This window comes from Phascolarctos cinereus, unplaced genomic scaffold (genome assembly GCF_003287225.1).
Source record: "Phascolarctos cinereus isolate Bilbo 61053 unplaced genomic scaffold, phaCin_HiC Scaffold_4;HRSCAF=312, whole genome shotgun sequence".
NCBI lineage: Eukaryota > Metazoa > Chordata > Mammalia > Diprotodontia > Phascolarctidae > Phascolarctos > Phascolarctos cinereus.
Genome location: NW_027555847.1, coordinates 65,659,716 through 65,674,780, shown reverse-complemented (window position 1 = coordinate 65,674,780; position 15,065 = coordinate 65,659,716). Strand labels below are relative to the sequence as shown.

General features: G+C 42.8%; 1 protein-coding gene across 1 annotated transcript in view; it reads left to right on the top strand.

Annotated features, from left to right (window-relative positions):
* PHF2 (PHD finger protein 2) overlaps positions 1–15,065 on the top strand; it is a 197,331-nt gene that overhangs the window by 162,768 nt on the left and 19,498 nt on the right. The window contains exons 14-17 of the mRNA XM_020981266.2: positions 3,592–3,710; positions 7,324–7,502; positions 7,721–7,794; positions 10,359–10,516. Of these exons, the coding sequence (XP_020836925.1) occupies positions 3,592–3,710; positions 7,324–7,502; positions 7,721–7,794; positions 10,359–10,516 (530 nt within the window). The remainder of the gene's footprint in view (positions 1–3,591; positions 3,711–7,323; positions 7,503–7,720; positions 7,795–10,358; positions 10,517–15,065) is intronic.

Sequence of the window (15,065 nt, the reverse complement as noted above, 5' to 3'; positions counted from 1 at the left end):
TTTTGCCCATAGTCAAGTACTTCCTGCAGCAACCCATTGCATTTCTAGATAACTCTCATTATTCTGAAATTCTTCCTTCTGTTGATTAAAATTTGGTTCTGAATAACTTCCATTCACTGGTCCTCACTTTTCTGCCCTGTGGGGCCAACAGGAGAAGTTTGTTCTTTTCCATCTTTTCAAGTATTTGAAGCTGGTGATCGTGTTTCTCCAACCTAATTGGTAGGATTGTAGCTCTAGATCTGGAAGGGACCACAGGGGCCATCCATGTAGCCCAACCCCCCTCATTTTGCAGATGAGGAAACCGAGGCCCAGGGGGGTTAAGTGACTTGTCTGAGGTCTCACAAGTGCTAAGCATGAGAAATGAGATTTGAATCTAGGTCCTTTGACCCACAACCATTGCTTTTTCTACCATACTGCACAGCCTCCCTTTTCTTCCACAGTAAGTATGATATAAGTGAGTCAGGAAGACCAAAGTTTTAAGTGTGTCTCTCTTTTTTTATCTTTTTTGATGAGGCAGTTGGGTTTAAGTGACTTGCCCAGGGTCACACAGCTAAAAGTATCAAGTGTCTGAGGCTGGTTTTGAACTCAGGTCCTCGTGACTCTAAGTCCGGAGCTCTATCTACTGCTCTACCTGTCTCATCTACTTTCTAGCTGTGTGACCATGTGCAAGGCACGAAACCTTTCTGGTCCTCAGTTTCTTTCATCTGAAGAATGAAGAGACTAGTGCCTTTAATATTCAGGATTTTCTGACATTCAGTTGAGATAATTTTTGTCAAGTGCTTTGCACACTGTAAACGTGGTTATTGTATCATTATAAATCTCCTTTTTTAATGCCTTGTACTAATAACATCCTCAAAAGCATGGACTGTTTCTAAGTGGGAGACATGTAGTTTGGTTGTGTCTGCTTATCTGGACGTAAGAGCCATTTACCTCTTTGTGATGAAGGTCGTAGCACTCCACAGAGGCCATGTTGTTTCCTAGGGATTCACGCTTCACATATTTAGAGTTGGACCTTCTTTCTTCTGAATCCTCACCTACCCCTCTGGTTCCCAGTTCCCTTGGACCAGAGGATTTCTAATGTGCCTTCCAGCTCTGACAGTCTATGATTATCAATAGATAAGTGGGGTACATTCAAAAGAGGCCTGTACCTGGAGTCAGAGCTTGAGTTCAAATCCTGCCTCTGAAGCATGCTGTCTCTGTGGTCTTGCCTACTGTTCAGGGATGCTGGGAGACTCAAATAAGACCAAAATCTACAAATATAAGAAATTTATAAATGAAGTCTCATTTCTTGAATGAAAAACAGATTCAGGGTGAGCATTGTTGAAATGTTGTGGGCCTGATACAAGCTGAAAGAATTTAGGTCACGGCCAATGGGCCATCTTACTCCAACCCATATCTGCCCAACAACTTCTCCAGCACACTTGTCAAGGGATCATCCCTGCCATCTAATGAGTGTCTAGTCCAGTCCCTTTATCATTTTTTTTCAATTTCTGTATTCTACACATGAGGAAGCTGGGTCACAAAGCAAGGGCAGTGACTTATCTAAGGTCATACAGCTGCTACGTGGCAGACAGGACTTAGACAAAGGAATCCAAATTCTCAGTCCTATCCTTAACTCACCATTTCCTTCTCTTGGCTTCTCCTGACCACTTATCCCTTACTAGCCCCACCAGCCAGGAAAATGGAGCATGAAGACAGCCCTGGGCTTGGGAGAGGACATTGGACTGAGCTCATCTCCCCCACCTTTCTATGCAGTTCTACTTGTCATCAAGCAGTAGATCTGAGCTGAGATGCTGAACTGTTCAGCTTAAAGTCCCGTGGGGATTTGTGTTTCCTCCCTTCTGATATGCTTCCCTCTTGCCTTCTCCATCACCTGATGACCTCACTCCAGCACTGTTCTCAGTGCTTGTGCTGTTCATTATCAGGAACACGTGCTCATGTTCTTTTCCCAAGGCACACCTGAGCTCAGGTCAGCTCAGGCCTGAGCTGCCATGTTGGGCCTGCACATCTTTCATGTCTGCTTTCTTCTTCCTGGATCATAGTGACTGAGTGATGGCTATGCTATCGGATAAGTTCTTCCTCTTCTAAGTTCCCATTCTATAGGTTTTAGTTGTTTTTAGAGTGTATCTTGAAGGTCCTTCTTTCATCACTTGGTACAAATCCCCATGATGACCATTATGGGCATCTGGTAGCTCTCTTGCTGACCGGGTGTTGGTTGCCAATCCAAGTGAACGCATGCCAGTGAGATGGTGGGCCCAGGAAGCACTTGTGACACTTATGAACACGTGTGTATCCAATGGGACGGGCGTTTATGATGTGCACAGGGAAGAGCTGGCCAATGTGGCCTCCTTCCCAGAGCAGGGAAGTTTTTTGTAGATGCTGGTGACTTCCAAAAAAAGCCTCAGGCCTCCCGGGAGCCACACTCCCAAACTTTTAACATTTATTGAGATGACAAATAGTGGCCTTACAGCTATCTTATTTATTTAATAATCTTGTGGGTTTTTTCGTGCAAGAAAATGTTTTTCTTAAAATTAGTTTCATTGAGAAAATTCACTTTTTGCATTAACTGTTTGTTTTTTTAATTCATTGATTTGATTTTTAAGCCCTTAGTAGATCATTTCTCTTTGTATCTCCCATGGTATCATGCTCTGCGTATAGTAGGTGCTTGGTGGATGTTTATTGAAATGAATGCTATCTGCCAATTTGCAAATAGGCCAGTATCTGCAACGAACAGGAGGCATGTAAACCTCAGCTCATTGAAAGAGTTCCTGTCCATGTGGGAGCATAATCGTGTGGCCCTTGCTCAGATAATTTTATTTTTTTCCTTATGTGCTATTAGAGAGATGTTTTCTCAGCAGAGGAAAATTTTGCTCTTTTAAATGGTTTAGATAATATCTATACATGTTTTTGGGGTTTTTTTGGCCTTTCGGTGAGGCATTTGGGTTAAGTGATTTGCCCAGGGTCACACAGCTAGTGTCATGTGTCTGAGGTCACATTTGAACTCAGGTCCTCTTGCCTCCAAGGCTGGAGCTTATCCACTGCGCCACCTAGCTGCCCCTCTCTTTTTCCCTCTTTTGTAAAAAAGGTTTCATTGGTGTTCTTAAAAAAAATTCTCACTTCCCAACGACATCCTCCGCACTGCATGTTCACAGACTGGTCATTTTGGGCAGCATCTGCCTCATCCGCTGTCTGGAGCCCACAACTTTTCTGCTAGAGGAGAGAGGCCTGTTTCCCAATCAGTCATCTGAAATCCCATTTGGCTAATGTGGCTGGAGCTCCGAAGCCTTTCAGTGCTGTCTTCATTCACATCGTTGTGGTCTCCATGTACACTGGCCTTCTGGTTCCTCTTCTTTCTTTCTGTGTCAATTCAAACAAGTCCTGACCATGTTTCTTCTGTTAACTGATTTCACGGGTGGGGAAAGGGAGGTGGCTTTGGTGGGGGGGAGCATTTTAGACACATCCATGTGAAAATGCTCATTTCCTGCCCATTGAGAGGTTTAGCAATTATATTTCTGTTTATTCATGGGTTTTCAAATACCCTTCTTTTGTGTATCTTTGTAAATGTTTCTTTTAAAAAAATTTTTTTTTCAGAATAGCAAACCCGATTCCTTATTGAAAATGGAAGAAGAACAGAAATTGGAGAAAACTCCTTTATCAGGAAATAAGGACAATAAGTTTATGTTTTCCTTCTCTAACAAGAAACTTCTAAGGTAGGTAGCAAGATGGGTGAACAGAGCAGATAGAGCTGATAGTGACCTCCTTGAAGGCTTCATCCTTGGCGTCCCAGAGGCTATGGCAGTGAGCTGTAAGGTCTGGCCAATATGACTGAACTGGAAGGGATTCAGGTGTGAACCCAGAAATTGTCTGAGGACCTACCTGTGGTTTTCAGGCCTTGCACCCCCTCTGGAGCTGACTTATCAGCATAAGGTTGGTCACTAGGTGGTGGGTTTTTTTGACTGTCAACTCACTGAATTGTTCACTGATGCACAGAGATATTGGGAAATGCATTGTTAAAGGGAGTATCTGTCCATATTAGAAATTTACAATTACAGTTTTATTTACAATTAAATTTACAAATTTACAACTACAATTTTACATTTATATTACATTACAAATTTATAATTACAATTAAATTTATAAATTTACAATTTACAGAAATTATAAATCCTTGAGATATTGAAATAAAGAAGCAGGAGGGGAGTAGGAAGAGGTGGCACTATGTCATTGGAAAGAAGACAACATTGGGATTCAGTAGACTTGTTTTTAAGCCTTGGTTTGGGCATTTAGTAGCTGGGCAAATCACTTCGCCATTTTTAAAATGGGTATCATAATACTACCTAGCTCATAGGGTTGTTATGAGAAAGTAACCCTAAGTGTGTAAACCACAAGTTCTATATAAGTGTGGGCTGTTATTCTGCAGGTAATATCGGCACATACCCTTACTCTACGCCTTCTTATGTAACAATGGCTAGATCTTTAGCCATATTAATAAATAAAAGTGGGAACTATGCTTGCTTTTCAAATCAAAGAATCTGTTTTACAATCTGTTTAAAAACATTATATTATTTTAATTAGTCTTATTATTTTTAGTCAATTTACAACTTACTCTAATTTAGCTATTATCATTGTTCTTGTTCTCATCTTCTTTGTTGGAGTTCAGACAGAATAATCTGAGGACAAGTCGCTAGCATGTTCTTTTTCTTTTTCTTTTTTTTTTGATGTTTAATATTCTGTAGGGAATGATGAGGCAGCTAGGTGGCATCGTGGATAGAGCACTGACCTGGAGTCAAGAAGACCTGAGATCAAATCTAGCCCCAGACACTTACTAGCTGTGTGACCCTAGAGAATTAACTTAATGCTGTTTGCCTCAGTTTCCTCATCTGTAAAAGATGTAGGAAAAGGCAAACCACTCCAGTATCTCTGCCAAGAAAACCACAAATGGGGTCATGAAGAGTCAGATACGACTGAACACAACAAGATGACATTGATTAATGTTTTTCTTGTTTTGGTCTGGACCTGTGACTTTCATTGGTGAGGTATAGAAACTGATCTGTAAGTTAGCTCCAGAGAGTTTCCCCTGGCACTCACAAGTGAAGCGACTTGTCTATACTGACATGTGCTAGAGATGGGACTCGTCGCCAGCCCTTTCTGACTCCAACGAAGGCCCTCTCTCCCTTGCTCTCCCTGTTTTGGTTATACCATGCCCCAAACAGCTTCTGCCTTTACAGAGTAAAGGTTGAGGGCGCCAGGAGTACCTTCGACTGGGAGTTTACAAATCAGCGGCCAGCATTTCCTCCTTGAGAACTTTGACCAAAGGTCTTTGGCCCCTCTCCTACTGAGAGTGAAATTGCTCCTTCTGAGACAAATGAAAGATATGGAGATACAGAGATTTATCCACTCCTTCTCTCACTCCCCTACTAACTGTTCTTGAAGACCCAGCCACCATGCCACCATGTGTAAGGCACTGGGCACTCCTGCCTGTTCTCGTCCTAGTTCAAATTAGCCTTATTAGACACATGAAGCGAATTACTCAAATGGAGAATTTAGAGCAGTCACTTTCCATAGCCAACCCATCTCGAGATTTTGTTTGCCAAAAGAGCTTAATGATAAAAACGTGTTGATTTGCTGCTGTTCCCGTGAAGTGAGTCTTAGTAATGCTGTCAGCACCTGTCAGGGTTCACACAACAATTGTTTTATGGTCTGGCACTCATTTGATGTGGTTCAAATCAAAGTGCCCTGGGACAATTCCAGTGCCATACCAGTCAGCCGCATCAATGACAGAGGAAGTATCCACTCTTGGGGTAATGGTTCTTTCACATGGTAGACACATGTGTGCATCCATTCATGTAGAGTCCATGCAGATGTGGTATGCACATATATGAACATGTGTTGATAGAGCCCAGTTACCAAGGGTTACATCCAAATCCGATATTGTAGTCATTGAACTCATCATAATCCAAGTTCTTTAAAGAACAGAATTCTGATTTCTTGCTTTACTATTTGGCCTTAAGCTAGTCCCAGATTTTTCAAATGCTGAGTCCTTCTTGCTTACCTTCTAGTGTCTCAGCACTTTAAAGAGTCAACCTAATTTAGTGGAACAAAACACTGAATTAGGAGTTGGAAAGCCCTGAGTTCAAATCCTACCTACCACACTAATGAAGGGTGTTACCTTGGACAAGCAATTCAACCTCTCTGACCCTCAGTTTCATTATCTCACAGGTTGTTGTGAGGCTCAAATATACAATATACTGTATTTAAAGGGCCTTGAAAGCCTCAAAGTGACTACAGATTTCAGTTCATATTTTTCAGACAGAGACATAGTTGATCAACAAGTGTTTGTTAAGCCCCTACTATGTTTTAGGCAACCTACTAGGTGCTGGAAACACCAAAAACAGTACACTCACATTACTACCATGGTTCCATATGGGAACAGGTAAAAATCCATACCCTCCTATGATGAGTTCTAATAAAATGTCTTGAAAATATAAAGTAATTTATGGCATAAATGTCAAAATTAGTAACCTGCATATATAGCATGCCTTTAGACTGTATTGGATCTTTTTTTATAGTATCAGTGCGTATAATATCAGTGTTTTTTTAAAATAGTATCAGTGTATCTGTTGTTAATAATAGTATCTATTTTCAAGAGCTGTCCCATTTCTATAGCCCTGTATTATTTGGACTTCACTCTACCACCTTTTTTGCTGTTAGGGAGTCAAAAAAAATTCCTGACAATTCCCTATATGGACCATGCATTGTGAGGGTTTTCAATGGGGACATGTCCATGAGAAGGCAGGGGGATATAGAGAAGATTTGGCAAGATTGAAAAGGAGGCATTAATGTGGACCTCATCTATAAGTGGGGAGTATGGAAACTCCAGCTGTTCTTTCAGAACATGCTAAATTGTTTGGGGCTAATAATAGCTCATATTGATCTAACACTTTACAGTATGTGAAAAGCTTAACCTATATTATCTCAATTGATCACAGCCCTAGAAGATCAGGGTTGTTATTATCATCAGCATTTTATAGATGAGGAAACTGAGGTCATGAGAGGCTAAGTACCTTACTCAGGATCACATAGTAATAAGTATCAGAAGCAGGATTAAAACTCAGGTCTCCCTGACTTTGGCCTCTATACCATAAGCTCTGTGCTATCCTCCTCCTCTTGAGGGTGTGAAGTCCTTTGGAGGAGCTGAACAGTGTGGTTACCTGCTTGGGAGTGAGGAAGAGGCTCGTGGAAGTTGACAGTTCCATTTTTAAAGAGAAATAGTTGTTTGATTGCATGAACCTGACCAATGATTTCTAATTTTTGTTGCAATAGCTCCAAAGGCATTAAAACCCAGACGAGTCCCGGGGTGTTTGGGTCCTTACAGAACTTCAAGGAAGACAAAACCAAACCAGTTCGGGATGAATATGAATACGTGTCTGATGATGGAGAACTCAAAATTGATGAATTTCCAATCAGACGGAAGAAAAACACAACAAAAAGAGATTTGTCTTGTAAGTCATGTTTTCTCTGTGTTCAATTATGGCATCGACCTTAAGTTCTTTGGTTGAAGAATTCCTCAGGCTAGCACGAGGAAACGTTTCTAATAAGCAACATGTACTCAACTTGCCTTGTAGACCTAGTCAGGAGGTGCATATCATTGTCCAGTTGTGTGAAACGTGCCATTTTCTTCCAGAAAATCCTATCATTCCAATTTCACTTTTTCTTTTAGTTTTGTCAGATAAAAAGGAAACCATCCAGCACACACCTGTGAAGAAGCCAAAGGTTGAATCAGTATTATACAAGGTGAGTTGTACTTCTTCAAATGTGTGTTATCTGTTTGGTGACATGGTTCATTGACATGTCTGTGTTCCGACTGAGGTCATGAGCCCAGTAATGTTGAGATAAGCTCTAGCATTTTGCCATGAAACCAGAACACTAGTGATGGATTGTCCTTTCCAGAAAGAACTGTTACAGTGCCAGATTGCCACCATTGGTAGGGCCTTAGCACTATTTTTCTAGTGACACTTTTTTTTTCTTTTTACTAGCTTCATCTGTACTACTTCTCCTAACCTCCCTTATGTCTTTAGGAAGACAGCAGATTGGGGTTAAAGATACAGTCTTTGGCTAAGGAACAGAACAAGTGGGCCTGACCAGCCACTGACAACGTCACAAACAAGTAAATATTGGTTGGTTTTTAACCCCAATCTTCAATATAGGCTCAGCCTGCTGAAGTTGTGCCTTCACCAGCACACACCAGGCTTCAGGCAGAGGTTGTGACCAGTGTCAATACTGCTCTGCTACTCATAATGTCATCTCAGTGGCTGCCTCTCTTCCAGGAAACTTGCCCTGATCTGCTTTGCTGGATGGAAATAATCCCTCCTGCCTTGGGAATCTTGTACCTCTCTATTGTCTTTACTTAGTATGTTCTCATTTATGTAATTCAGGTCCTCCTTCTGTGACTCACTCTGGTGTAGAGGTGACCTTGAGTTCTCAAAGGCCGTGCTAGGTGATGTAGTGGATAAAATGCTGGATTTAGAATTGGGAGAACTTGAGTTTAAAGCCATTCTCAGACGAGCAGTATTACCCTGGGAAAGTCACTTTACCTCTCTCAGTCTCAGTTTCCTCATCTGTAAAATTGGAATGATAATAGCACCTATCTCACAGGGTTGTTATGAAGATAAAATGCAAACCTTAAAGCACTATATCAGTGCTAGCTCTGATGATGATGATGATGATGATGATGATGATGTTGATGCCAGTAAAGTCTTAGCTTGTTTGGTCCTAAGAAACAGGAAAGGCTTTCATGTATGGGCATGGCAATGATCTCCCTCTCTGTCTGTCTCTGACTCTCTCTCTCTCTCAATGTGTGTGTGTGTGTGTGTGTGTGTGTGTGTGTGTGTGTCTGATGTCCAGACACAAAAGTGACGAATTCTTTTAGTCATTGTGACATTGAAGACCATTTATCTCCTAAGTCAGGGTGGAATCTCTATCTGCATTCATTTATAGAATGAGGATCCACACAAAGGGAATTACAAATTGTGGATGTATTCAAATAGTGCTTGGGGCACATTACTTCTATTTCCTACCAGACCGTTGGCTTGAGTGCATGTTCCGTGTCTTCCTAATCTAGGCATCTAGGGGGTGCAGTGGATAGAGTGTTGGACCTGGGCACAGGAAGACCTAAATTCACATCCTCTTAGACACTCACTAGCTCCTGGGCAAGTCACTTAACTGCTGTCTGCCTCAGTTTCCTCTTGTAAAGAATGAGGATAATAATAGCACCTACATCCCAAGGTTGTTTAGGGGGGAGGATAAAATGATGATTTTTGTAATATTTGTAGTAGTGATTTATAATATTTGCAAAGTTTTTTGCAAGTCTTAATGTTCTGTGTACATGCTAGCTATTATTTTCATGCTAACTATTAATCTTTGTGTTCTCTGTGATATCAACTACAACCAACAGTCATTGGTCTGTACTGAATATTTATTGAACATTATGCCATGTATTGCACTTTATCTGTAGCTGACCCATCCCAAAACGAATGGTCATTTGCCACTATTCTGAAGGGAAAACTGCTTTCTCTGCCCATTGTGCTCTTCCATCCTTATTGGCCATGTGGACAGTTTTCTGCAGATTCGTAATGCTCTTTTGCTGCGTTATTAGATCCGGTGACTGCTCCCCAGTGTCCAGTCGGTTCTGCTCAGAAATGGGAATGAAGGCAAGGCTTGCTGGGTGGGCAGCTAGGTGTGCTCCATAGTAGCTTGTGTTGGCCATCGTTACCAGCAGGACGGAGGGCAAAGAGCTGTTAGTGTGCAAAGGCTCCTAGAATTTAGAGCTGGAAGAAATCACTTAGATCAACCCCTTCGCATGTAACAGTAGCTTCTCCCCTTTCATTCTAAGGACATTGAGTCTTCCTCCCTTCTTTCCCCTTCTGACAGTGCTCACCCAAGGACAGTTCCCTTCTGACCTAGGTAAGATTCCTAAGAAAGAGAGAAACAAGCTTGTTGGCATTGGGTCTGGAGGGCAGTGATCCTTTCTGAAAGCTGGCTAGAAGGAGAGGGGAGCTTGCTAGGGCTCTGACGCTTTGACCACATGCCTTCTGGTTTCCCCAGGTACATGAATGGGGCCCAGGCACCCAGGTTTGGATCTCACCATACATATATTATTTTCAGAGCTCACTGCAGGCTGTGACAGCTAAAGTTTCTTTAACTGGCCATTTCCCCCCACCAAAGGGGAATTTATAAATTTATGACATTATATATTTATTATGTTATAAAAATCCATCCCCCAGCAGATGGCTGTTACTCAGCACCACAGATCTTTTGTTCACTTTGACTCACCTGTGGTTTTTGCCTTGTCTCAACAGAGTGATGATTCATCAGATGAGGATTCTCTCCATATTGATACGGAAGCCAAGCCAGGCCGCAATTCCAAAGTAAAGAAGGAAAGTGGGAGTTCAGCAGGAATTCTGGATCTTTTGCAGGCCAGCAAAGAAGTTGGAGGCTTGGAGTATAACACCAACAGGTAGGCTCTTCTCAGCAATCCTGACCTGGGACACTGGGAAGCCTTCCAACAGCCCAGTGTTGTCAGTGTGTGTCACTAAATACAACATGTCTGTAATTGGGCAAGTCACTTCTATCTACCTGCAAACTACCTGCATGTCTGGGAGGGAGGAGCCCTAGCCAGTGGAAGGTGTCATGCTCTGGGGGATGATGACAAAGTGGGTCCATATTTTCATACCACAATAATACATGGGATGCCTCACTTTAAAAAATTTTATTCATAGGTTTTTTAAAATTTTTGTATCATCTTTAATTTCAAATATTCTTCCTCCCCCTCCCCTACCTAGTCATCCCTCATAAGAGAATAAAATAGAAGGTACCAAAAAAAAAGTACTTCAGCAAAACCAAACATGTCGGCTGAGTCTGACAGCACATTTGATGTTTGACTCCTATAGTCCACAGCCTCTGCATCTTCTCATCTTTGCTTTGGGGCTGAGATTTTTCATTGTGATTACATTGTTCAGTTTACTTTTCTTCTTTGTCCTTTACCTTATTGTCATTGCATATATCGTTTTCTTGATTCTGCTAGCTTAGCTTTGCATCAGTTAGTAGAAGTCTTGCTTCTCTGCATTCTACATTTTCGCCATTTTTGTGTGTGTACTATTTCTTTACGTTCATGTACCAAGATTTGATTAGCCATCCCCAAACAGTGGGCATCAACTCCGTTTCTACTTCCTTACTATAACCACTTCTGGAGAGATTTGGGTAGTGAGCCTTATCTTGTGTGCTTCTTTAGGAAGGAGCCAAGGTGGGGAGAGTGGAAGTTTGATACAGCTTCCCTCATTCCTAGGGCACTGCTAGTACATCAGCATCTCTGAATGGAGAAGTAGAAAAAGGGTTGGAGGTGTGGGCATTGCCTTCAGTTCCAAGAAGATAAAAGGTTGAGGGAGAATTGACATAGAAAGTTTGTAGTCTTGAAAATCGTTGGGGTGAGAATGTCTGATATGCATGTGTTGGACATGGGAGAGCCTGTGTCCCAGGGGCCTTGCCTTCAGAAGTTGGGAGCCATCATAGCCTGAGCTGTGTTTTTCAAAGTGTAGATGGCTGCAGATAGGAAACAACTCCTAGGGAAATTGTATCTTCCTTTAATCTAATGAAGCCATGCTCCCAGATCTTTGCATAACTTGAGAACTTATACAGTTAAACTTGAAACCAAATGGAAGCAGCTTTTGCAATAGACTCACAGCTACCAAAAGCCTCTAACCGTCAGCCAGCCCTCATGGGCTCCCCAGTGAGCTCCTCCCTATAGGACATCATCAAAAAACTCCAACCAAAGATGGGAAGGCAACAAAAGAAGACCCTCCTCTGTGCCCCACATTCCACTCATTGACATTTTAGTAGGCTGAATCCCTGGAGTTTTATGGGTGTGGAACTTTGCGTCTGCTACCTTGAGAGTCGGGGCTAATTCCTGACCCTGAGGGCATCTGGCCAGGAGGAAGGTGGGCATAGAAGGTCTGGCAGCACCTTGTTGAATCAGAGACCTGGCTGTATTGAATGGGCAGTGAGGGAGAGCCTGCCCAGTGTAGTACAGATGTGCATGGTGATGTTTGCAGATATCTGGACCACTCTGGTTAGAGTGGGCTTATCCCTTAACGTGATAAGAGCATCAGAGTTTGGGGAGACCTTAGATTGCATCTATTCCAACCCCATCATTTTATAGATGAAAAAGATCAAGGCCCAGAGAAGGCTTGTCCAAAGCCAAGTGGGTCATTAGCAGGGCTAGGGTTTGAATCCAAGAACCCTCAGTCCAGTTGCAGTGCTCTTTGTACTATGTCATACTGTCTCACAGCAGTATCTCATTTTTCCAGAATGCAATAAGCAGAAAACTTGTATAACTGGGAGACTTTTCTGTAGTCCTTTTTTGGGCAGTCATTGCAAAGACCTTTCAGACACGGCCCCCTTCTCAGGGCCCCTTCTGAATCCCCCAGGAAACATTCAGTCACTTCCAGGACACTATATGTGCCAAGTGAACTTCATCGTGTTTGAATATTGTCCTTGAGTGAATAGGGTCCTCTGTGTATGATTCCAGGTACTTTTCTGGGCTCGATTGACCCCCTCACTCTCATTCTTTGACTACACTGGAACTAAGTAGGAGCTGATTTTGCATGTGAGCACCAGGCCCTGAGATCATAGAATCAGACGTTTAGAGTCAGAAGGGACCTTAGAGGTCATCTCTTCCCATCATCTCATTTTACAGATGATGAAAGTGAGGCCCAGAGCACACCCAGAAGGATGGAGGGCTGACACTCATTTCCACCCTGTGACAGTCAGTTCAGGAGGGCCACTTCCTTAAGGACCCAACTTTCATATCGTTCAGATTCTTGACCCTTGGAAAAGGCAGTAGGGTACAGTTGGAAGAGTGGGTGGCCTGGCTTAGATGAAGTCTGGTTAAGCCATTTGCCCCAGGTGGGTCGAGGGTGTGGGCACTTGTAAGTCAGAAATGAATAAAAGCCGGGCTTTCGTGCAAAGGCACCAGAGACTCCAAGGCCTTGCCTCCCCATTCTGTCCAATCCCCATCTCAGCCTTCTGAGCCTCTGTGGTTTCTGAAATCAAAGCTGAAGCATCAGTAAGAGTGTGGCCTGAAATCCAGCCCCGCGTGTGGTTGGCAGTTCGGCAGGAATCGGCCATATCAGTCCTTGTTCTTAAATAAACACTGGGGTTCTGGTGGTGTGGGCTAAGGTCTTGATTGGAAATAGCTCTTGCTAAATCAAATGACTGTATTTTATTTCATAAATTACTATTTTGTATGCAGGATTCTCTTCACAGACAGCCATGACATGCTTTATTCTAATGGGAAAGAAACAGGACCCGAGCTCTTTATGGGGTTTTGGACGACAGATGTGGGAAAGGTTTTCTGCTAGGTATCCTGCATTTCCCTTTCTGTTTTGTTTGCTTAACAAAAAACCCACAAAGCGAACAAACTTGAAATCTTTATCTTGGACATTACACATGTCATTACATGGTAATGCTCTGTAGTTATGTTTATGGTGAATTTGGAGTTTTGCTATTGTAACTTGGAGTCATAAAATATGAGCTGTCAGGAACATCAGATGTCAGGAGTTGGGAGGACCTGGGCTGCTGGAGCTAGAAGGACATGGAAAGTTAAAAATTAGAAGGGTCCTGAGAATGTAGACTGTCAAAGTTGGCTGGAAGGGACCTTGGAACACAGAATGTTAGGACTTGGGGGGGACCGTAGAGAGACTGTCTGAGCTGGAAGGAGGATTGGAACATGGAATTTTCAAGTTGGGAACAAGAATCACAAAGCACAGATTATTAGAACCAAAAGATCATAGAACATGGAATTGCTAAAGCTGGAAGAGAGGCTTCCAAGGCTATTGAATTCAACTCTTATTTTCAGAGGCTCAAACCAAGTCCTAGAGAGGGGAAGCTCAGGGTTTCACACAACACAGCTAGTTAGTGACATAGGTGGATTGTGTCTCTGGCTCTTGACCTCGTGGGCTCTTCCCTACACCAAGCTATCTCCTTGTAAAAGTTCCCTCCTCCAACCACTGGTCACAATAGTTTCACTTTCCTTGTACCAGGGGCACAGTGCAGGCTCTCTGTGCACCGTGACATCCCATGTCAGCACTCTTAGCTTATGAATTTTGCATTGGTCACACTTCTCCATTAAATGGTCATGTACCTTCCAGATCAAGCCTCCCCGTGGGTGCTAGCAGTTCTCATGGTTCTGCATCCTTAGGATGCTGAAGATGTCTACCACCCAGCCAATAGCACATCAGAGAGCTTAAGCCCCCAGCAGTCCTGGGAACTCTGGCTTCTCATAAAATCCCACAAGTCCCCTGAACAGCAATGGACCTCGGTAGCAGAGAGCCTTTGGGGCTAGGTACCTAACTGAGGGATGTGGCACTTTCTTCCTCTTGCTGAGCTTTCTCATGTATCAGAGGGTCTCTAGAAACCCAGACAGCAGTGGCTCAGAAGTGTTGGGGGGCAAGGGAGCCCAGCTTACCCTGCTGTTTCCATTCGAGCTGAGGGGCAGAGCCTGGGAGGTCCTCTTTGGAACCAGTACACTGGAGTTAATAAAAAAAAAGTCTTGTTCACAGTCTTAACCAAGAGAAAGTAAAGACACAAGCAGAAAAGGAAAGAAGTCATTTATGGACCCTGTAATAAGTCACAGCAGCTTTCAAACGCCTAATGATGGTTTCCTGTTTCATGTTCTATATTATGTACATTTGAGAGCACAGGGCCAGAAATGAAGGGAGGCTGATCTGTAGATAAATACCCTAATGAGAAACACTTTGCATTCAGTCTCTTTAAAACGGTTTTACACACATGCATGCACGTGGATGGACACACACACACACACACACACACACACACACACACACACACACACACACACACACACAGCCTTGCTCTCGCTCTTACTGTGGTTTGACTTGGGTTTGATCAGCTTCTATCCCTTTATTTGCTAGGGCCTGGTTTGCCCTAGGCAGTTCCTCTCCTAATGCTCCTATTTGGTGTGTAGGGTCAGTTTTTGATGGTCCATTTCC